The sequence below is a fragment of the Azolla caroliniana genome, unplaced genomic scaffold (genome assembly GCF_043228905.1).
Source record: "Azolla caroliniana isolate FFs.n. ecotype wild unplaced genomic scaffold, voAzoCaro1.0.p SCAF_21, whole genome shotgun sequence".
Lineage (NCBI taxonomy): Eukaryota > Viridiplantae > Streptophyta > Polypodiopsida > Salviniales > Salviniaceae > Azolla > Azolla caroliniana.
The window spans coordinates 4,433,876-4,459,077 of record NW_028230456.1 but is presented as its reverse complement, the minus strand read 5'-3'; the positions used below and the strand labels follow the sequence as shown (position 1 = coordinate 4,459,077).

General features: G+C 37.9%; 3 protein-coding genes across 3 annotated transcripts; 2 read left to right on the top strand and 1 right to left on the bottom strand.

Moving 5' to 3' along the window:
- The first annotated feature begins 6,660 nt into the window (after window positions 1-6,660).
- On the top strand, window positions 6,661-10,457 carry LOC147850444 (cytokinin dehydrogenase 7-like). The gene is made up of 5 exons (XM_087336711.1): window positions 6,661-7,320; window positions 8,168-8,295; window positions 8,380-8,673; window positions 9,216-9,478; window positions 9,953-10,457. Exons 1-5 carry the CDS (start codon window positions 6,750-6,752, stop codon window positions 10,290-10,292), a joined length of 1,596 nt encoding a protein of 531 aa, XP_087192837.1. The 5' UTR covers window positions 6,661-6,749; the 3' UTR covers window positions 10,293-10,457.
- Window positions 10,458-12,135: 1,678 nt separating this feature from the next.
- LOC147850443 (uncharacterized) lies at window positions 12,136-14,183 on the top strand. Its single transcript, XM_087336191.1, has 4 exons — window positions 12,136-12,890; window positions 13,321-13,395; window positions 13,496-13,551; window positions 13,885-14,183. Exons 1-3 carry the CDS (start codon window positions 12,270-12,272, stop codon window positions 13,526-13,528), a joined length of 729 nt encoding a protein of 242 aa, XP_087192317.1. The 5' UTR covers window positions 12,136-12,269; the 3' UTR covers window positions 13,529-13,551; window positions 13,885-14,183.
- Window positions 14,184-15,567: 1,384 nt separating this feature from the next.
- Window positions 15,568-17,693, bottom strand: LOC147850442 (protein RMD5 homolog). Its single transcript, XM_087336826.1, has 2 exons — window positions 17,553-17,693; window positions 15,568-17,101 (listed from the first exon to the last, which is right to left on the bottom strand). Exon 2 carries the CDS (start codon window positions 17,032-17,034, stop codon window positions 15,862-15,864), a length of 1,173 nt encoding a protein of 390 aa, XP_087192952.1. The 5' UTR covers window positions 17,035-17,101; window positions 17,553-17,693; the 3' UTR covers window positions 15,568-15,861.
- Between the last annotated feature and the right edge of the window lie 7,509 nt (window positions 17,694-25,202).

Genomic DNA, 25,202 nt, shown 5'->3' with positions numbered 1-25,202 from the left:
ATAGATAGCACTCCACGTGACAATCCACAAAGTATCAACAAGAATAGGCTAAGGTAACTTGAGTCAGCACAATCCATAAATCACAACGACAATACGTACACTCCACACATTAGTTATTCCTCAACACAATAGGTAGTACTACCCACAACTACAATTAGTTGCACATGTGACATGTCCATCCATGATCATTAGTAGGCACCAGGATAGCTAATTAATAATTATCAACACCAAAATAGTTAGTTTGTGACTCATCACTAATCTAGGCGTTTGTCACTTACCATTGCTTTTATCGATCACCTTGGCATCCTAACCACATTCTAGATATTGCCATTGCAACCCTACCTAACTACATCCCTATCTTGCTAACTATTGTAGGGGAAATAAAAAACAAAGATCAACGGATAAGCTACCAACCCCACCATGAAACCACTTTGAGAACTTTCTACATTAGCGTCTAACATGGGAATACATGTAACCTCAACATGTGCCTCATTTTTTGCTATGACCGTAGCGTCGTGACAAGTAGTGCGAGCGAACTAGCACAACTATTGAGATGATATGGGAAGAGTAAGAAAAGAAATAAAGCAATGATGCAAGTGAAACTAAGGTGAGTAGGATTAGAGGTGAACAAGGGTAAAAGAGAATGAGAGAATGAGATGAAAGAAGAAGAGAAGAGTGAGTGAGAAAAAAGAAAAGCTTAAGAAATTTTCATTAGAAAGACCTTGTGCAAACTAGTTTCGCTCTAGGTAGAGCTCATCAGTGCCAAGGTCATTTACAACAAGAGGGTAGGTTTATATAGGGGGAAGAGAGAGAGAGAGAGAGAGAGAGAGAGAGAGAGAGAGAGAGAATAGGAGTTTAATGATGGGAGAGAGGGAAACGGGGAATTGTGATAGGTAAAGGATTGGTTAGTGAAAGTGGGTTAGAGGGGGGTTATATGTATGTATATGATAAGTGATAGGTGGGGGTGGGGGTGGGGGTGAGATATAAGAAGAGGGGGATTATTGGGGTGGGATATAAAAGGCATATAGTATTAAGTGGGAGTATTTATGGATTTATATTTAGTTTTGACAAGAAGGACTTAGACTTAGTCCAACATATGAAGGGTCGCGGTAGTTCGGATAGTTGGGGATGTGTGGCTAAATCTGCGTGGAGGTTTTCTAGCATGTTGTGAATTCCTAATCTAGGGGTATATTTTGTATACCTAAGTTTGAGGATGATAGGTATAAGGGTACTTTTAGGTTTTCTACTAAATACTAGTGATTTCCTAGCGCTAAATGGGACCTTTTTATAATTCTCTAATATAAAAGAAAGGGGATATCCTCTCTTAACTAATCTACTAAAAAATAGTTTTTTCATTCGAAGGAAACCTAAGGGGGTACTTTCTCTAATTAGGTATCGTTTTAGTTCATTAATAATAAAATGACGTTTTAAGTGAAGGGGGTGAACTGACGAGAATGAGAGATACTGATAGGCATTTTGGGGCTTTTGGTAGCAATTAAAGGAGAAATGTGAATTCTTTAGGTTAATCCATAAATCTAAGAATAGTAATCTAAAGGGAGAAGTGGTGATGGTAATTTTGATGCAATTATTAGTGGAGGTGTTATAGAACTGGAGGTAATTTTCTAATTCGGGTTTAGTACCTGTCCATATCCCGAATGCATCATCTATATATCTAGTGAAATAAAAAAGATTAGGGTGTGATGGTTGGGAGTTCTCTAAGTGAGCTAAGAATAGGCATGCATAAACTACAGAAAAATTACTACCCATGGCTATACCCTTGACTTGTTGATAGATCATGTCATCAAAGGATAGAAAGTGATATTCTAACGTGAGTGCGCTAAGTGTATAGATAAGGTTAGTTTTAGAAGATGAAAAATGTGGGGTAATCATTTTTCGTAAAGCTTGGAGTCCTAACCTAGGGGGTATGTTGGGATATAAAGATTCAACATCAAAGGTGAAGATAAAGCTATTAAGGGGTGGGTTGAGATGTTCTAAAGTCTGGACAAGGGAATGTGAGTCTTTCAAATATTGCTTTTGAAGGAGAAGGATAGGCATGAGTTGGTGGTGAAGCCATTTTGATGTTTGTTCAAAAAGGGAGTTATTGTATGAGCAAATAGGTCTAAAACCTATTGGGTTTTTATGGAGTTTTGGGAGGAAATAGATATTGCATACTTGGTACCATTTTGAGGGTTTATGTAGTATGTAGTTGGCTTCTATGTTGGATAGGGTACCAAGATGGTTATTAACAATGCTTTTCAATCTATAGGATAATTCCTCAGGTGGATAGTGGGAGACTTTTTTATATGTATTAGTATCAGAAAGGTGTTCTATAGCTTTGTTATAGTACGTGTCCTTATCAAGAACACACACTCCAACATTCTTGTCAGCAGGTAGGATTATGATTTTGTTGTTTTTCTTAAGAGATTGTAAGGCTAGTGATAAGTGAGGTGCAATCCTAGTGGGTTTTAATTTGAGTGTATGAAGTGTGTCCCTAAAGATAGTTTGGTGTTTAGATATAATGTTTTCTAGGGGAGTGTACTTAGTAGGAGGTTGCCAACTAGGGTTAGGTAGCTTAAAGGGATTTTGGGGCAAATTATCCACATCTTTGGTACAATTAGTTGCACATGTGACATGTCCATCCATGATCATTAGTAGGCACCAGGATAGCTAATTAATAATTATCAACACCAAAATAGTTAGCTTGTGACTCATCACTAATCTAGACGTTTGTCACTTACCATTGCTTTTATTGATCACCTTGGCATCCTAACCACATTCTAGATATCGCCATTGCAACCCTACCTAACTACATCCCTATCTTGCTAACTATTGTAGGGGAAATAAAAAACAAAGATCAACGGATAAGCTACCAACCCCACCATGAAACCACTTTGAGAACTTTCTACATTAGCGTCTAACATGGGAATACATGTAACCTCAGCATGTGCCTCATTTTTTAGTGATAATGAGAGTGACATTACTTTGTCTAAGAATCTGATTTATCATACATAAACCAAGAATATTGAGGTATATTATTGTATCATTTGAGATTTCTTAACTAATAGCGCAAATTTGTCTTGAGAACGTCACTTCTCAAGAATATGTTATAGACACATTGGCTAAAGCCTTACCAGAAGATGCATTTGAAAATTGTCACTTGATGGGGTTATTGAGCTTGTGTGGTACATTGTAATATGCTCATTAGTACATCCATGCTCACATTGTGCACCCACACTTAGGTATTCTTCTTTGTCATGCTTTATTCTTCTACCTCATTTGCTCACATTGGCCATATTCTTCTTTAGTCATGGATTTTTGTATACATATCCAAGTATGAAAAGCCAAATGGACACTTAGACACATGTTGTATAACTTTTTATGGTTAATAAAAATAGTAGCATGGTTGGCCAAATGTTATGAGTTGAGACCTCCAATGTGAGGTGTTATACATCGATTCTCACCTTGTGACACCCACGCTTAGGTATTCTTCTTTGTCATTCTTTATTTTCCTCCCTCTTTTCCTCACATTGGCCACATTGGTCTTTAGTGGGACATTGCTATATATACAAGGTCCATGTATGAAAGGCGAGGTAACCACCAAGTCACATGTTGTATAACTTTTTATGGTTAATACAAATAGTGACCTAGTTAGCCACAAAATGTGTCAAGTTGAATGTTGTAGGTCGTCTCTTCATCTAGTATACACATGTTAAACTAAAGTCTAAAACATTACACCACTCTATCATTTTTCTTTCTATACTCAAGCCAATGTGTTCCTTTGTTTACATGGATGGCCTTGTGGTCAATGTCCCAATGTTAATTTCTAGATAACTAGCATTCAAGTAGGGCACTTTTATGAAATAATTGTCATCAAATATATACCAAATCTTTGAGCCAATAGGGTAATGGCTAGAGTTTAATTTACAACATCTAAGCCATTCATTCCAATTAACACTATATGATTAAATTGATTTATGTTTCATCTGCATACTTTTTGTGCATGCTTAAAAGCACAAATGTGAGTAGGGTTCATCAAGTATATAGATCTTCTGCATGCTTACATGCATAGGTTGTGAGTGTGTACGCATATTCATGGATGCTCAATCTCTCTTCATAGTCCTATGTATTTTTCATAAAAATTAGTTAGGAAACCATCAACATATATATTGATATATGCTTATCAAAATAAAATTCCAATCAAATGGTCAATGGCTTGGTTGGACTATATGCTTTTCTTCTACAAGTAACAAATACTGAGGAGGGATACACTCGAATGGTGTTACCAATAGGATTAGTGAATACACTTAAGTAGGACATGAGCTAGGATAGGATATGAATGGTCATAAATATAGGATGTAAAAGCTAGGGAGAGTTTATTGGATTTTTAATTTTGAAAGATTCCAATGAACATAAAAGAAACCTAATTATATAGGATAAAAATATGTATCAAGGAATCATATCGTAACACTTTTGGGAATCACAATGAACTGCCAAACAAATGAGACATGAACTAATGCATATTGTTGGACCATGTAGCAATTTTTTGCATAGACCTAGCTAGCTATGAACATACAATTATATCTTATAAACATTTTTTGTAGTTATAGAAAATTACTTATGACTCAGTTATTTCCATACAATGAAATCCTTATTACATAATGGTTTATATTCTCGAAAGGCTAAATGTATATGGTAAATGATCTAGTAGAGAATAATATATGTACTCCCTCTAAAGTGGCACCATCATTTATTGTGCAACTTATCATAATGTTATTAGTCTTGACATCTAAAAGATAGTTATCGAATGTGTGACCACCTCCTTCCTCAAACATAAACTCCTAAGCTCTTTTATGTGTATGCATCATTTACATGCAATCTTGTTATGCGCAATCAAGGTTCAAATAGTGCTTTGTCGGTCACTTGCTTCCTCATAGATAAACTCCCAAACCTTGCTATGTGTATGGTATATGCATCATTTACATGTAAAGCTGCAAGACTCAAATCTTGTTATGCGCAATCAAGGTTCAAATAGTGCTTTGTCGGTCACCTCCTTCCTCAAACATAAACTCCCAAGCCTTGCGATGTGTATGCATCATTTACATGTAAGTTGCATATACTCAAATCTTCTTATCTGCAACCAAGGTTCAAATAGTGCTTTGTCAGTGAAGTACGTGTGAAAAGAAACAAGATCATGTGTATCGCAAAGGTTCTCACAAAGGTGATGCATGTGCAAATTGGAATAGTGGGAGTATACGATGCAATACATTAAGTACACATTGCTTAATTTTCCTCTATTTCTTCAAAAAAGTGCTATCACTGATGTCATCTCTTTGCAAAGTGGTCTTTTTCGAGATGGTTTCCATATGATAAAGGCCATAAAGGAAACCCTTTTTCTTTTTGTCACCATATTCTACTAGGATGCTCCGAACCATGGATAAGATGTTGCCTTGTCATAAGTTCTCATAACTATCAAACCCCTTACTTCCTTAGTCTACATGCAATAGTATTGATCGGAACCATGACTTGTTGTCTTGCCTTGTACTATTTGAGACTATCTTGCCTTGTATTGTTTGAGACTCTATTCATACACCTAGGGGATCATTAAGGATCATTGAATGATAAGGTAAAAGGATATATATACATATATATATGTCTATTAGTTCTGTCTATCGTCAACAAAAGTGCCCATCATGGAATTAACCGAATTGAGGAAATATAAATGTGTCAAATAAAGTGGTACAACCTCATCAAATACTCCAAACCACAACATATATACCATGTGAATGTACACAATAGACTTGTGGGAGCCCCAAGGGACAAAGTAATCTTGCTTAACCAAATTCCACATGGTTTATCTCAAACATAGGCCTACCGAGTGAGTTCTGTATGTTTTATCTCGCAAAGATTGTATACATGAGAAATCTTGTGATAAGGAGGAGCTTCCAAATTTGGAGGAGTTTTGGTCAAAAAAGAAGAGAAAAAATAAACAAAAACAGAAAGAAAAAATAAAAGAATCAAAAACAAAATGAAACAAACCACGTAGTGTTTTATTATTAATATAGTTTCTCCTCCCCCCCCCCAAAAACAACAACTGCCTAATTTCTCACAAAATAACAAATTTCCAGAAGTTGCTTTCTAAAACAAGAAAACTATTTTTAATGTGTGAACCATAATAAGACAGGCTGGCAAGCCACGTGGCATAGAACGGGCAGGTGGCTGTCGGCAGCCGAAATAACCTGCTACTGCCGGTGGGCACAGCCGTTGGATCTCAAGCTATGGAGCCAAGCGTAAAATCGGACGGTGGTTATTATGGACCCGGGGAGTTAGCGCTGAGCTGACGTGGCATTCTCCCATTAGAGGGGATGCGGTGGTGAGATGTCTCTAATGACAGGTGGAAAATAATTATTATTATTATTATTAGAAATTATAATAATAGCAAATAATGATGGAATTTGGAAAGGAAGAAGGATCCAAGTAATACTGCTGAGCAGTTGCTATTACATCAGTTTGGTTCTCCGGCTCTTAATTGGTGAAGAAGGTCACAGGGGAATCCCAAAATTAGGCTCATTCAAATAGATTTAGAGATAATTTTAAATGCTCTCAATTAATTAGCCTTCCTTTGCCTTTGCACGCTAAAAATAAAGAGCCCTAATTCCAAAATACACACCACCTCTTGCTTCCTCTACTTCCTCCCCTCTTCAGACTTCTACTCCTTGGGCTTGGGCCCCAGCTCTAATCCCAAACCTACCATGACCAATCCTACTACGGACCCGACACCGATGATCGATCACTCACATTTGGATGGCCTTCACATAGACGGCACCATCTCGTCCACGGGCCCGGACATTGCGTTGGCATCCGCGGACTTCGGGAAATCGGTCCGATACGCCGACCCTCCTCTCGCTCTTATCCGTCCCTCCAGCCCGGCCGACATATGCAAAGTAGTGAGCTACGCGAACGGCCTCGCGCGGATGGGCGTGGGGCCGGGGAGCGTGGTCGCGGCGCGCGGCAACGGGCACTCCATCTACGGGCAGGCGCAAGCGCCGGGCGGGTTGGTCTTGGACATGCGCAGTTTGAAATCATCGGGGAGCATCGAAGTGAGGGCTCGAGAGGCACCGCATCCGTATGTGGACGCGGCCGGTGGCGACTTGTGGATCGATGTCTTGCACGAATGCCTCAAGCATGGGATGGCGCCCCGATCTTGGACCGACTATTTGTACCTCACCGTCGGTGGCACCATCCAGGTGGCCGGGGTCGGCGGCCAAACGTTCAAGTACGGGCCTATTATCAACAACGTCATGGAGCTCGAAGTCGTCACAGGTCATAGATCCTATAGAAATATACATGTAACTGTGTCCTTTGAATGTCTAATTGTGTGTTCAGAAACTTGCTACTTGTGTCTTGATGCTCGTTGAAAAATAATAGTTTAGGGATTGTTGTTATGTGGACAGCGATTGCCCCACCTTTTTTTATCTAAGGTGTCACACAACGATAGCCAAATATATATGGAAGTGACCCGTAAATAGTAGAGTATCTATAGATACTTTGAGTGTACATAGCTTGATTTGTATATGCGATTCACCTAACTAATGGGAAGCAGTTTTTAATCGGGAAAAAAAAAAACCTTACTTTGTCCTTTGAAAACTTGGTTTTGAATGCTCTTCCTTAAAAAAGAGTGTTGCCCCTATTTTACTTTGGGACATAAAAGAAAAAACAATAGGTCTTACTTTACTTACTTTGTCACCCTTCTTTTTATGATACTTACCCATGTTATAGCGTCACTACTCACCCTTAATTTACAGTTTTATCTAGTTATTGGTTTCGTAGTGTGCGTGCATCCCCATGCTTCCTTACAATGAGAAGTTCTTGGTATGTCATCTTGATTATTTACATGGCCCGCTTGTAGTGTGCAACCATGCTTATTTATTAGATAGGTTCTGGGCCCGCCCACACCTTTATCTACAAGACACGTGCATCATCGTGCTTACTCACTAAGACAAGCTCTTAAGCATGTAACCCTTATTTATGTCATCCTTACCTAGATCACATAATCAATACTACTACATTCATTACTAGTATTTGTAATACACAATTGGTGTGTAAAGTATTTGTGTATCTTCTTTTCTTGATTAATTTATAATTAGACTATTGACTTGTTTGCTTTTAGGCAAAGGAGAGCTACAAGTTTGTAGTGCCACACAGAATGCCGAACTCTTTTTTGCCATGCTTGGAGGCCTTGGCCAATTTGGCATCATCACTCGTGCTAGAATTGTCCTTGCAAAGGCTCCCCACAAGGTAATCATTTTACTTGATATAGTAAAGATTATGAGGGGTATTATTAATATTTTCCTTCCTATTTAATAATGTTGAAATGAGTAGGTGAGGTGGATTCGGATGATTTATGGAGATGTGGGGGAGTTTACACATGATCAAGAGCAAATCATTATCAACAAGATGTTTGACTATGTGGAAGGGTTTGTGGTGTGTAATAACAACGATCCAGTGAATGGTTGGGGCCAAGTGGCATTCACACTAGATGATTATGACCAACTTGATGACTTCACCAACCGTATCCCACTAGATTGTGGCCCCATTCTCTATTGCTTAGAGCTTGCCAAATACTATGATGATGATGATGATCAAAACATTGATAACACTATTGTCATGGATGAGGTACAATGCCCACCACTTTCTACAATATTTTCTCATGGAAAAAATATTTTTGCACTTGGAAGTCCTTGGTAGGAAATAAATAATAGTTAGATTTCTCTATATAAAAACTAGTTCATGTATAATGTATATATATGTATGTATAGTATACTATTTTGAGTCATAGGGAAGAAGGTATTCCAACGAGCAAATTTGTGAATATTTTGAGTCGTAGGGAAAAAGGTATTCCGATGAGCAATTTTGCACACGTTACTTTTTCTCACTGTGCTTATTGTTCTAAGGCACGGCAATATGTTGATTAGAATGGATAATATGAATACAAATAATGTAGACATATTATAGATTTATAAGGAATATGATTGCAACTTACAAGTTGAGACAATCAAAGGGTGTTTATGTCATCAAATTCAAATGTGAATTCATTAGTTAGTGCAGGTTAAGCTACACAAGGTGAATTTTCACATCGATGATTACATGGTCATTTACTATTGTTTTTTCATAAATATATCGACAATACCCACTTAATATATTGTTTTGTGTTTTAGGTGGTGGAAAAGCTACAATCTTCATTGAGATACATAAGGGGCCTCTCTTTTAGTAAGGATGTGTCATATGTGAACTTTCTTAATCGAGTTCATGCCCAAGAGGTTTCCTTGACAAAATTGGGGATGTGGCAAAGTTCACACCCTTGGCTTTGTCTCTTTGTCCCTCGTAGTCACATCAAATCATTCGATACTCTCATATTCAAGTCGAAGCTCATGAAGGGTGTTGGAGGACCAATGCACATGTATCCCATGCTTAAACACAAGTGAGTTCCTCATACATACATGCATATGACTTTGAATATATCATTTTCTTAACAATTTTCCCATCTTGCACTTGTGCTTAATGTTGACATAGACACTAGACACTACTCATCACATCTTATTGCAACGAGTAAGATCTAAAGTAATGTTAGCAAATTCTTCGAGCCACTATATTATGATAGTCCTTGGCCTTAAAATAATGAAGTTGTTAACTACATCACTTTGGTAATCTATCACTTATTTGATAAATACATAATATAATATCATTTGTATCTATTTCCCACTCTTCTCAACTTGATTCATAGACAGTTTTATCCTAACATGAGGAACTCGTTAATCTTATCTAACATAGGTCATTATCTTGAACTATCAACATATTTGTTTAGCTTGTCTCTATGATCATCATGTTAAATAAATAGAACCTCTTTTTTTACAATCATGACATCAAGAATGATTATATCTTTACTATGGCATAGGTGGGTCGAGCAATCTTGTGCAATAACACCTGATGAGGATATATTTTACCTTGTAAACCTTCTTAGGTTGCACTATCCTCCATCCAAGGAACCAAAGTTGGAGACATTACTCCAAGAGAATGATGAAATCTTACACACTTTGGAATCAAGAGGAATACCGTTCAAAGTGTATATGCCTCGATTCAAGTCTGTCCAAGATTCCCAACGTCATTTTGGTCACTTTTGGCAACACTTTCTTTATCTTAAGCAAACATATGATCCTTTTGCTATCCTCGCTCCTGGACAATGTATCTTCCCATGGATGTCCTCTCGTGACAATTCACGAGCAAGTATCACATAGTAAATTATAATATTGGTCTTCTTTACTTATAAAAATATGGGCACATTTTGATAGTTCCTATACATTCATTTATCCTAACTATTATTTATTAATCTCATTGGACCTCTGTATATAGAAATTGGTTTGCTATGTTCCATTCACTCGAAGTAATAAAAAAAATCGGATGTATTATGTGTCAGTGTCCTACTTGTAATTTAAAAGTATGAACAAATCATGTGACACTTGAGTATTGAAGTTTACTTATTGAAGGGGTTGGGGGTAGGAAAAGTACCTTTACTACCTTCTAAACTGTTGTCAAAAGGACTAGTGGGTTAGATTATAATTGCTATTTCTTGATAGTGTAGCATCGAAGTTGTAAAATTGAGAGAACTCAAGGATCAATTGTGGCCACAGACTCATGTTCAATCTCCCATGGATGGTAATCATCTTGCCCAAGAATATATTAGAATGTTAGAGCTAAAACTTTATATTCATCTATAATTGATGCGAGTATGTATTGTAATAATGATAATGTAATAACATTATCATACATAAACACTACATTGCATTATACAAGCACTACCATTATAAATAATTTCGTAACGGTTTTGTTTTGAGTCCCACCTAATGAAAAGTTCTCAACCAAATGTTTAGGTAGAGAAATAACTTGATAGCTTGAGCATATTAATGTGATTTGGCAGAGAAGACACACTATAAATATCCCATCCCTTGAATGAGCATAAAGTGGGATGACTAATATCAAACTTAGCAATGAAGGTAACATAGGTGGAAACCTAAGTTCCAACTATACACTTCCTTTGTAATCGTGAGCAAGCACACTGTAGATTGACCATTATATGTTGTAGGAACATTCAATTGGTGCATTTAGTGAGGCAGTTTTTTATTGCAAAAGAGGGTAGCTTGTGAAGTAAGTATAGCTTGTGAAGTAAGTATCAACCATTTGCTATCAAACCATATGTTGTTCGAGATGGAAATCCAAATTAATGCGAGGGGTGGAATTCCGAAAACATGGTGGGTCTTCTACTCTAATGTTGAAGTGATGATTGGGGGAGGATCTGGAATGGTGATGGAAAATCGTACGGCAAAAACATGCTAATTGTCTTATTTGCATTTTGCTCGCACTATCGTACAAGAGAGTGGATTTGGGGTCCAACATCGAGAAGCAAAGCATTGGTTTAGAGCACAACAAGAGGAATGTGGATATGTATAATGTGACCGATGAGATGAGCTGAAGAAGAAGAAGAAGAAGAAGGGGGAAGGTTCAGGACAAGGGTACTACTACTTCTAGTGTGAACGCGTACGAATGCCTATTACTTGCACTTTGTAGTGTGAACTCTCTCTCTCTCTCTCTCTCTCTCTCGATGCAATTGTCTCGTGGGACAATTTTGGTCTTAGAAGACGTTAATATATCTTTCTTTCTTTCTTTCTTTCTTCTCGCCTCTTCCTTTGAACTAATTCTAGGTGTGAAATCGTCCCGCCCAAAACAAAAATAAAATATATGGTACGTGTAAAAAAAAATATAACTATTAACGACGAAAAGAAGAAGAAAAGATCTGCGATACACACACAAGCTCTTTTTTCCCGCCAAAATATATCCGTTGTGTGCGCGCGCGCAAGAACGACAGTGTCTGTGTTTGTGTGACAGAGAGAAGCAGAAAAGAAGAAGAAGAAGAAGAAGCAGCTGAAGAAGCCATAGCTCCACACACACACAATCTCCTTTCTTCTGTACTATCTGCCGCTGTGCAGCTCCATCGCCATCCTCCTCCTCCTTCTTCACCTTCTTCTTCCTTCTTCTTCCTTCGTCTAGCTTCTTTGCTGTGGTTTTGGTCCTCCTCCTCCTCCTCCTCCTCCTCCTCCTGTTTTGTTGCCTATTCTGCTGCTTTCTAGCTCTTCTTTCTCACTCTGCACATTCTATCTTCTTGCTTCCTACTTCATCTCCCCTATATCGAAACCGTTTCGCCCGATTCTACTGTGGATATGGCGTCAGATCCCGTCGTGTTGCAGACTACTGTTAATCCTCTTACACCGAAGCAATTCTTAGCTTCTCCTTCTCGTTCTTCTTCTCCTTCTACATCCTCATTACCTCACGAGCCATCGCTACTTCGATCTGCTTGCAGATTACTGTATGGTGGTGTAGGAGGGTACAGATCACGCCATCACCAGAGGGCCGATGCTTTATTGAAGAACGATCTGCTTAATCTGAATAATAATCTTCACTATCTGAAACCAGGTGCGTTGGCACAGTTACGTGACGAACGTATCAGAATTAGATCTTCATCGTCATCATGCTCAAGGAAAAGGAAGAGATCCTTGATTGAGAATACGAATCCTTCTTCTTCTGTAGAGATCGTTCGAGTTTCTGATGAGATTCAGATGAATTCTCCTCCATTGAACTTTGTAGTCTTTGGTCCAGTTTGTCCACAACGTAAGAAGCTTTCGGCTTCTAAAGCAATTTTTCCTTATAGCTTCCCTACTGCGGTTCTTCCATCTTCTCATCTCATCACACGTGAATCAAGTGAATTATCCGATCCAGATATGCCAGCTGTTTCTGATGGTCAGCAACAGTCTTTGCTCGAGTCTCTCCCCCTACACTTGCTGGTAATTTTTTCTTTCTAGTCATCATCGCATCACTAAACGTGTCGATTTATGTTCTTAAACATGTTTGATACGCAAATCTTTATCTTGTTTTGTGTTTACGTAAAACATGAAATCAATATATGAAATTTGTTGGACATTGCTACGTCTTTTTGCATTATTGTGTGATTTGGAGTTCTGACAATCAAGGTTTATGTTGGACCTTTAGGTAGCTTAAGTCCTTCTCATTGTGCTTGTTCGATTCTGTACTTATGTATTGGGCTATAGGTTATTGTTCTCCCATAAAGAGAAAAGTTTTCAACGATGCTCCCTCGGTTTAAATTCGTTTTCTTGTTCACCTCACCTGTTTTAATATTAATTTAGTTTTTTAAGCTGATCGTATCTTTAAGAATATATTCTTTGCTGCTTTTCTCAAAGAAAATATTTTCTCCAGGTGTACATTTTGTCTAAACTACAGCGTGATCAACTAAAACCTGCTTTCCATATCTGCAAGAGACTCAGACAAGCGGTCAGTGTTCTCTTTTTCTTTATGAAATCTTCTTTTAGAAATTTAATGTTAAACACTTAGTACATTTGTATCCTGATTCATCTTTAGTACCATTATGTAGGTACTAATGGAAAGAAGAAAAACGCAACTCTAAACGGATAGATGAAGACTTACAAGGTATACTCAATTACAATGCTAAGATACGAGTTCTTGTTTCTCATACACAAATGTTTCTTTAGTCTTTTCATATTCTTGTACAGAAATGGTAAAACAATATGACAGCTTTATTATGGCCTTCTATTGCTGATGAAGCTAGAAAACATGATTCTTTACACACTCTGCGACAGACATAGATACACACATGCATATAGATAAATATAAGTTTCTCTAATCCATGGAATTAAAATTCATAGAATTAAAGAATTCAAATATGAAAACATACTGAATGAAACATATCCATTCGTTCTATTTCAACTGATAATTTGTCGTTTTATGTTGTTATTTATACAGGTTAATGCAGCAAATCTATCTTTGTGGTGCATAAATTGTTTTGATTTGTGAACATTGTGCTTCAGACACCTGCTGAAAACAGCATTTGGAAGCAAATATCACCATTCTTTCCATTGAAAATATCATCAATTCAGGGCGATTTACGCTTCTTTGTTACCATTCGTTTCATGTGGTATGAACGAATAAAAAAGAGAGTATTAAGTTAGAATCACTCGATCCCCTCAGGATTTCCTTAAATGGTCATATGAAGTGTCACAATTATTTCATTTCTAATTGAATCCATAATTTTATATCTTTAACACGCCTCAATCGGTTTTCAGTTGCCTCAATATGGTATTGTGTTTAATTCCCATTTGCATCTGACATCTTGAGTAATATGTCATCCATAATAAATACAGTTGGAAATTTCATTCTCATGCCCTTGAATTTTGGTTGTTTCCCCAAACATTCATTTAATGTCATCCATAATAAATACAGTTGGAAATTTCACTCATGCCCTGGAATTTTGGCTGTATCCCCAAACATTCCTTTCAACTATACCCAGACAGATAACATATTGTTGTTTGCTGAGTTCATTTGAGGGAAAAGACACAAATGCATTGATCGTTACTTCGTGAAGGGAGCATGGGGGAACTATGTGTTTGTTTGCTGAGGGCATTTCAGGGTACAAAACACGTGCATGGCAAACCAAGTTGATTTTACTTAATCATCTACTACCGTCTGAGTACAGAAACATGCGATGAAATTGATGGTTTGAGCATTGAATATAGTATTGAACTTACATTGAGATATGTTGGGTTAATATGATAAGAGAAAACTACAATGGCCCTCCAATCTCAACTTCAATGATCAAAATGCCATTACATCCAACTTTGATTAAATTTAATTACCAAAACCTTCTGTACACCTTCACTAAATTTATCTTTTCTCATGGATGGCCAAGATATATTTTCCTTTCTGTAGCTTTAACAGATACAAGCAAGCAGCGATTATTGACATTGGATCTCTCCAATTTACCACCACAGCAGTATGCTTTTCATAGAAAGATATTGCCATGCTAATTAATTATCTACAAAAAGCTTCTCAAGCATGGTACAAAATTTATTTTTACTTAATCAGTCATGATATGTCCATCTACTAATGCGTAGAGAACAGATTGTGTGCTTAAATTTAAATCTTGCCTATTAGATGCTGCATGTTAATCACGAAGGTATTTTTCATCAAGATGAACACACATGCATGCAAGGATAGTTTAATGCAAGATTTATTATTACCAAATACACCAGTGATATTAGGACCCATGTCATAACATTCCTCAATTGGTTCAATGAGGAGACACCAATTTGGTAAAATCATCTTCACTTTATGGTTTGAAAACAAAAGTGTGCTTGTATTTTACCAGGAAGAGTAATACACATATTGGCAAGATTAAAGAATTGACAGATGATAGCTATACCCAAACATATCATAAAACTGAACTATCATATATCCAAACAAAGGGAAGCATGTTGAAGAATTATAAGTAATTCTACACATGCACAAAAGCAAAAGATTAAAGGGAACTGAAAACCCATTATTGCATTGGAAGGCAAATCTTATAGCTTAATCCTAATCATCATTGACCAAAACAAAGAAACGTGTACACACACCATGGGGATCCACATAAGTCAAAAAGAAAAGATAAAAGTAATCATCATAATATGAATTTAGAAGTAAATCCCTTAGTACACAAGTGTGAGATAGCATCTCGTATATGTATACCAAACAGATATGTAAGCCAGATATCGATCATCATAGCTTTGTGTTTATCATTGTAGGTTTCTGGTTGAATTTATCATAACGAGTGACCTGAATGAATTGTGAAACTGACACTGAAACTTGAATATGTCAGTTGTACACCTTTGGAAACAAATTGGAAGATATACATAACGCCCCTTTGTTACCACCATATCCTTGACTCATGACATCTCTTTCAACTTAGAAAATTATCGGCTTACACTGTGAAATGATGAGCTCAGTCGGGCAATATGGGCATTTAAAGGCACGATTCTTAGAAAGCTTCTGAAGGGATTGTTTGCAAAGCACATGTCCACATGGCATAAGCATAGGGGGGTTTTCTGAATTACTTTGTTCTTTAGAAACCGGGCAAGCAAATATAGAATGAAATTGATATTCTTTATCCAATTTGACTTCAACTGGTAGTTGCTTCAAAGCTAACCATTCTTGTCTCTTGCTACTTAACACTGATACCATTTTCAACAGAGTTGGAAGAGCTTGTGCACCTGCACCTATGGTAAGTTGAAGAGAACTTTCATATGAATAGCCATTGAGGTTGCAACATTCTCTCATGAATTCAAGTCCTATGATATCCCAACTTCTAGAGTTTGACAAATCCGAGTATGGAGAACTTTCTATTCTCCCTACCCATAAAAGGCTACACATTAATCTTTGAATCTTATGCATGTGTGTATCAGAGAAACGGGAGAAGTTTGCCTTTGCATATTCAAGCGCTTTTGAACGCAAGTTTTGTTGAAGAAAATGAACATATTGAAGTTGATGTAAGTTGAATTCTAATGAAGAACCTTTCTTTATAAGCTCTTCATGGTGAGTTTTTGCCCAAGCAAGAGATGGTTCCAAATCTCGTAACTTTATTCGTTCAAATATCTGATACATTTCATCGAAAGGTGTCTTTAGATCCATTTCTTCATATACGTCATCCTCGTCTTCTTCTTTTTCTTTGGCTTCTTTCACAAAATAATCTCCTAGTTCGAATTGACCTAACCTATAGAAGTGCAATGCAATTATCTTGTTGATAATGTGTATATCAAAATCAAATTCTCTTTGTGCTTTTGCAATATCTGTTTGAAAAAACTTGTCCAACACTTTTCCATACTTATTCATGGCAATGTTCAAGTCTTTCTGAGATGTCCCAAATTGATTCAATGGTCCCATCTCACTCAAAGTAGCTTGTAATTCACAGAGAACTTTCCTTATATGTAGCATTTCACTCTCTGCAATAGCAGAGAGCTTCTTCACTGCAAACTCAATTTGCTCACTGACTTTTACCAGGCTTTCTTCCGATTTTGTTTCATAAAGCTTCCTTTTCTTGAAGACATGGTTGTGTGCATCTCTCACAGGATTAAGATCCATTTCTTTGCAACACTTATATACGACAAATATGCATATATTCAATGGGTTTCACCTCAAATTCGCATTCCTGCACATAGTCACAAATTTAACAGGAAAGCCAAAATCAGACGAGTTTAACAGGCAAAGCATTTCAGTTATTACATTATATGCTGCGAGTATTACCATAAAATCACGTTCGTGCTCACAGATATAAATTTAAAAGAAAAATAAAGAGTAAGATGAATTGAACTGGCAGAAACACTTCAGTTATATGCACTATGTATATGCTTTGTATTTAACTACAGTATCACATTCTTGCAAACAGATAATATATTCAAGAATGACAAAAGGGGCAGAGAAAATTTCACATGATTTAGGCCGGGAAAAATGGGAATTCCGAGATTTAGTTCGAAGAAATGAATAATGACACAGAAATGAAAGAATAATGAAAGGATAGACAATAGTTTTCCACCATGAAAAACGGAACAGAAAAGAGACAAAAAGAGGGAGAGGGAGAGGGAGAGAGAGAGAGAACTTACCTGCGTTCAGTGATCCGGAGAGGAAGAATCTTCTAGAAGAAGCAATGGTTCACTGATATCGCCATGGCCATGGACCGTTGCCGACCTACAGGCCTCTTCTCCTCTCTCTCCCTCTGTCTTTGTCTCTGTCTCTGTCTCTGTCTCTCTGGTCTTCCAAAGCAAAACGATCCTTTCTCTCTAAATTACAAATCTAGCCGCTCATCCCCCACCACCACCAACACGTAACATACATACATACATACATACATACATACATACATACAGACAGACACACATTACATGAATACATACATACATACATACATACATACATACATACATACATACATACATACATAAATAAATACATGATGCATACATACATACACACATTACATGCATGGATACATACATACGTACATACATACATACATACATACATACATACGTACATACATACATACATACATACATACAAGCTTGCATACAGTATGTACATAAAATCTTATTACAATACTCAACACAGTTCATAAAACCAGGGCTAAATTACTTAGTATATGCATTCAAACTATGTTACCTATAGTTATACATCCGGCCCTATCAGGTTTCATTTGTGAACGAAGTATCTTGGATAGTGTCTATATATACATTTTGGGAATTGGTTGCTAAAACCGCCGAATCCAAACAAAAGTTGGCAAATTGTTATGTTTGATTTTGAGAAAGCTTATGACCTTGTTGATTGGAACTTCTTATAGGGTACATTGGCTAGGTTTGGTGTCTCTTAGGAGCGGATCACAAGTCTTTTTCCTCCTTATATTGTATAACACAACGTTGAGTGTTTTTAGTAGGGGACTATGGCTTTTTCTTTACCATCTCCTTGTCAATTAGACAAGGGTGTCATTTGTCTCTTTTTCAAATGCTTTTCTTTAATGAGGCAATGATTGCCTTTTTTTTATGATGACATTGCTCTACAAGAATTTGCATATGCCATTCTCAAGTGCAGAATTAAGAGACATTGAATTTGTTAATGATATTGCCTTATATTTGCATGGTGATTGGATAATCTATATCAAGTTGAAATGGCCCTCTCTACGTTTTATAAGGCTTCTAGTGCCTATTATTAATTGGAATAAATTAATGGCACTCATGGTTGGGGATGAGGACCCTCAATTATGGAAACCACATCAACAATTTGAATGGATTCCACGAGGTACACTATTTCCTTATGTAGGCAATGTAATATGCATTGATTTATATCATCTAATTATCAAGAGATACCCCTTTTAATGGCGTAAAGGAAAAAACTATTGTTACGGAGTTCAACCAAGCATTCTCTCGTAGGCCGAATGATAGTAGCAACGCAAGTATTATTAGCAATAACGTGGTATGTATTGCCTTGTTGGATCTTTTCCAAGTCATGCATCTTGTAAATACGGAATTTGATACAAAACTTCTTTTGGTTTGGAAAAGTTAAATGGGATGTAATTACCTTACCTTGACCCAAAGGAGGATTAGGTGTTATTGATCTAGTATATTAGACTTGAGCATTGGTTGCAAAGTTGATTATTAGAGGATTTACTCTTAGTCGTGGATATGCAAATTGTTTTTAACCAATCAATGTTCTGAATGCTCTCCTTGGTTAGGTGCATCTTGACTAGGGGATGTAGGCTGGATATTTAACGAAAAGTTTAGAATACCATATGATATGTGAGAGGACAGATTTATTCGAACTATTTTTTCGTCATGGAAGCAAGTCTTTCCTAGATTGGTCCACAATGTACCTACTCAATATGATGAGTATTTAAAACATAGACTACTTTGGAATCTATATTTTACAATGTTAGATACTTTAGTACTAGGTTCTAGACAATGGTTGGCGTGGGGGGGAAATAGTAGAAGCTTCTGCAAACTTAGTCAGGGTTTGGCGGGTTTTTTTATCACATTCTTGGTAGGAACAAAAACATATTAATGTTAGAATCTAAATAATTAATTAAGGAAAACATAAGGAATTCTATAAAGGAAAAAGGGGTGCCAAACCACTCGATCATCCCCTAACAATGATGTGAGATGGACCCGAACCCCTCGATGGTATGGTTATGGACCTACCCTAATGTTCTTGATTTGTAACGGTTACCTCTTATATATATATATAAACCCCACACACGGGGCATGAAAAGCAATAGAAGAAGTTTCCCTCTAATTTGTGTCCGTCTCTCTTTCTCTCGCTCTCCTTCCGTCACGCCCAAACCCCCCTTGGGAGGGGGTTGGAGCCGTTCTTCTCTCCACCCCCCACCCATAAACAGTGGCACACCCTATGGCCGATCCCCCTTGAGAAGATTTCTCTCTCTCTCTCTCTCTCTCTTTGGTGAAAACACACAATTATATTAATAAATGTGTGTAAAAAACACTACTTACAATGGGTGTGACCATGAAGTATGGTCACCCACTAACTACACTACACTACATGGGTAGTGGAACATGTTGAATTGCCAATAGGCAAGACGAACATTCCACTAAGGAAAGGATTTCCACTTGCTCCAATAAAGAAAATTGCCACATTAGTACTCCCTTCAACTTTTGTAGATATGCTTTCACTCCATATCTACCATCGAATACAAAAGCGTTGTGCATATTCCCATTATGACGCAATCCCCAATATCTCAAAAATAGAGAAACGATCTTCATCTCTTACTTTGGGTCCACTTGTGTAAATTGTGCAAACACCGACTGTCTAGGTGTCAAATAACACCGTGATAAAACTTGCCAAATTTGAGAAATGTAACTCCAAGTCTGAGAAGCAATCAGACATTGTATAAATCGATGAGTACTATCTTCCATTTGAACAATGCAAAAAAAGCAATTACCCGTTGCTAGTTCACAACGCTTTAGAGCTAATCCCAAAGGCAATCCTCCAATCAAAACTCTCCAAATGAAGACCTTTGCTACAAGTGGCAATTTAGAATGCCAACTACATTGTAAGATTTGCCACCACCCATGATCAGATTTGTGTAATCTCCATTCTTCTTCAGCCTTAGATGATAACCATCCAAGAGACTCAACATAGCAATGATACAAAATATTAGTAGTCACTTGTAACAACGATGTTTGTCCCTTTAAACACCAACCAATCCACGATTGTTCTCTTGTTTGTAGAGGTAAGGGACCCTGCATCAATGGAATATTTTATAGTTGTTGCCAAATAAACCCATAATTAGGCAGAATGCGTAATAATTGTCGCACTTCAACAAACTTCCAAATTCTTTGAGATGGAGCCTCAACTATATCTCCCACCTCTTTGACCCCCAAATGAAACAAACAATTAAATTGAGAGCGCAATCTCTCCTTTCCTGGCCAACATAATAACCGAGAAGACACAAGTAACTCTTTTTGCAAAGAATTGCAATGCGCTCTACTAGATGATGGTTTCCATACACATAACAAGAGTGCTTCTTGCCATGAGGTAACCAAGTGTTGAACACATGTAGAGCCTGGAATCCTAAGTGAAATATATCCATTTAGTAATTGCCACCATGAAGCCTTAATTGTTGTCCTCCCATGTGTTAAACCCTTGTTCTCAATGAAATATTGAATAATAGATATCCATGGTTGTGAGTTTGAACACATGTCTTGTAATAATGAAAATCTACAAGCCGTCATATGCTTAGATAAGTTCAATATTCCAGCTCCCCCCAAGCGCTTAGGAGTTGCTAGATGATTCCATGCAACCCAAGTGGTTCCCATCTTATCCCTCTTCTTCCACAACAAATATCGAAGAGGTTGCAAAATAGAATGCAAAGCCTTCTTTGTCCATGGTAGTAATGGCAAGTAATATAATATCATAGGTTCCATAATACATTGTACAACCTTCAAACGTACATGAAATGGCCAAGGTTGTGATTTCCAATACATGAACTTATCCCTCAACTTACTAGACATCCATTCAATCAATTGACCATTTGTAACATTCATTCCTAATGGATAGCTCAAGTGTCGAAAAATAGAGCATTTCTTCACCACGGATCCTTGCCATCCTAAACATTCCAAATCCCTTTCAATACATGATATGAGACTAGACTTCCTCCAATTAATATGTAATCCGGAAGCCAATGCAAATTGGTTCCATACAAGCATCCCCTTCTCAAGATTCTCTCGTGAGGCTTGTTGAAACATGAAAGAATCATCTGCCAAAGCTTGTGCAACTAGTTGCCCTCTAGACGGAAGGTGTAAACCCACAATATCACCATTTGTTGCAAGTCTTAATAGCATCATTAACAATGGATGAGTAACAATAGCAAACAACGAGCTAATAGGGCATCCTTGACGAACAGATCTTGTAAGGGCAATATCTGATGTAACCCCCCATTAAGCATGACTCGAGACACCGCATCTTGTCCTAATAAAAATATGAGGCGAGACATACGAGGTCCAAAGCCCATTGTATGCATTAACCCAGAAACAAAGGACCAATTAACATGATCATAAGCTTTCTCCAAATCTAATTGCACCATAATCAATTCTTGATGAGTGTATTAACCATAATTCTCTCTCTCTCTCTCTCTCTCTCTCTCTCTCTCTCTTTGTGTATGTTTGTCTCTGTGATAGAGAGTGTTTCTTGTGTGTGGACTCTTTGTGTGAGATCCAACTTGCAATGGAGATCTCAAGATTGCCTTCCCCTTCTTCCTTAGAGAGTTTCCTCACAGGCAGGCACTGTTTCAAAACCCCCATGGCAAAGCTATGAGAAAGGAAACAATCGCGCCAAATACTTCACGTTGTTACGTGCATACGTGTGAAATCTGAGCGGAACTACCAAGAACTTGAATCAGAGAGGATAGGTTGACTCGAGTTTCCCAAATTCTATGGTCAAGGATGTCAATGTCAAGATTAATCAGTTTTGAGTTGTAGATCAATTGTGTGTAGGTATTTGTTGACTATAGGGTAGGTTTTTAATGAATGACAATATATATATATATATATTTAAATTGTTCTATTATTGTCATTTATTTCATAAAATATTTTATTATTATGATTATGATTATTATTTGTTTATTTACTTGCATGTCATTTACTTATTAAGTAAACTATTTTTATTGATTTGCTTAGTTAAAATTATAAATATCTATATTTATAAATTTATAATATTGTTATCAAATTATTATTATATTATATCTACATTTAATTTATTAATTAAATTACTATTTCTATTATTATTTCCATAATATTATTATGGTTTATTTAATTTTACTAATTAATTAATTTGCTTATTTATTTACTTTATATATTAAATATGTTTATTTATTTTATCTTTGTTTAATTATTTTATTTTATAATAGTCTCATGTGTGGGGACCAAACCATACAGTTTGGATCCAAGAAGAACCAAGAAACATACTAACTAATTGAGGGTTAAACCAAAAACCGGTTGAAAACATTATAAATAGATAGGCCTCCAAAGAGGCTAGAGGCAGAGGGAAATTAGGCTTTAACAATGTACATAAAATTGGTGGAAATAACAGGCATTTTGAGATCAACCACATTCGCCCACTAGCCGATCTGTAGAAAGTAACGTGCGGAAGCAAGTATGAAGACCGAACAGAAGGAAGGAAACTCAGGTTCAATGGAGAGCTTGAGCTTACGTAGTATACTCGGGAGAGACAGAGAGAGAAAACACAAAAAAACTATGTTTAACAATAATACTCAGTCTGTACATAAGACGTGCTCAGTGAACACTTTTATACAAGTCCTAGAAGGACTGACCGAAGTACTGACAGTACTTCAATGCTCATCAAGAGCTCCTACACTAACTCCCAAATATATTCCTCACGGAATATCTTTCCTAACGACCTCCTGGTTTACGCACTCGGCCTAACCGATTGGTCCCAACCGATCCAGTCCTCGGCTTCTTCAACCGAACCGGCCGATGTTGAGCTTGTCTCTCAACACTCCCCCTCAAGCTCAACTTGAGGCTCTTCGGGATCCTCGGGCACACAGCTCCGGTTCCTCCTGGCTTCACGCCTCGCTTTGTTGGAGACAAAGTCGTCTTTGCGGAAGATCAAGAAGCATTCGATTTCTGCTGAGTACCTGCGTATGACAGTTTCTATGTCGTTGCACAGAGAGAGAGAGAGACACACACAAAAACTTTCTTATTCCACAAAGCAATAATATAACACCCAACCTTACAAAAAGGTTACAAGGTCAATATATATAGTGACCGACTTAGGGCAACTACCCTTTATGCTAATTACATAAATGGCCAAAACGGGATAGTGTGAATACGTCCATTATACACATGTATTCGACACTCCCCCGTAATGGGCGTATACATGGGTTATCTAAGATTACAGGTATAGACTTAGGTTCTCGGGCATATCAGCTTTGTTCGAGTCGGCAGGGTCCGAAAGCAGAAGACCGAACTGGTCGGGTCGGAACAGTTGAAGCCGATCATTAAGGAACTGATGTCGGTTGTCGGGAACCATCCTGCTCTGTGTCCGGCTCTAACCGGACTGGTTTGTCGTTACGCCCATCTGATGCCGAAGAGACCGAAAGCGGTCTGCCGAAAGACACTTGGTCATTCCATCTGCGACATTGTCGGTTGTGGATATTTTCTCTAGACCGATTTTCCCTGAAATGACGCAGTCCCGAATGAAGTGATATCGAACGTCGATATGTTTGTCGCTGTAGACAACTGGAGCCGAGTCATGGTCGACTTGTCGAAATGTGTGCGCCAGCCGACCGAGCCACAAAGCTTCTTTTGCTGCGTCGGACGCAGCTACATATTCTGCTTCGGTCGTTGAGGTCGCTGTGCACTCCTGAAGTTTCGACTTCCACGAGATTGCTCCATTGCCGAATTTGAAGCAGTATCCGGTTGTTGATTTCCGACTGTCTATACAGCCGGCGAAGTCCGAGTCGGTGTAACCGACTACGCCTGAGGTTCGGTTCGGACCGAAAAGAATGCCGTGGTCTTTTGTGCCAGCCAGATATCTGAACACATGCTTGACTGCGTTCCAATGCGATCGGCCAGGATTGTGCATAAATATGCTAACGACTCCTACGGCGTGAGAAATATCAGGCCGTGTCGCGACCATCAGGTACATAAGGGAGCCGACTGCCGGTGCATACGGTACCGACTTCATATTTTCCCCCTCCGGACCGGATGTCGGGCAGTCTCGCTGAGAGAGCCGAAGATTCATAGGGAGCGGGGTTGAAGCAGATTTGGCTGATTGCATGTTGAAGCGTTCTAAGACACGTCGGATATAGTCGGTCTGAGACAGAAAAAGATGTCGTTTATCGCGATGCCGACTAATCTTCATGCCGAGTATGTGTCGTGCCGGACCGAGGTCCTTCATGGCAAACTTCAACCGCAGTCGCCGAATGAGATCGGCAAGTTCGCCCGCGTGGCGTCCAGAAATGAGCATGTCGTCCACGTAAATGATGAGGAAGATGGGTGATCCATCTTGAGCTGTGTTGGTAAAGAGACAATGGTCCTCATCGCTTTTTGAGAAGCCGATCGATTGGATGAAGTCGTCGAACTTCTTGTACCATTGTCGCGGTGCCTGTTTGAGGCCGTATAGACTCTTCCTGAGTCGGCAGACTAGATGTTCTTGGCCAGTTGCCACGAAGCCTTTTGGCTGCTCCATATAAATTTCCTCCTCGAGATCACCATGGAGGAAGGCTG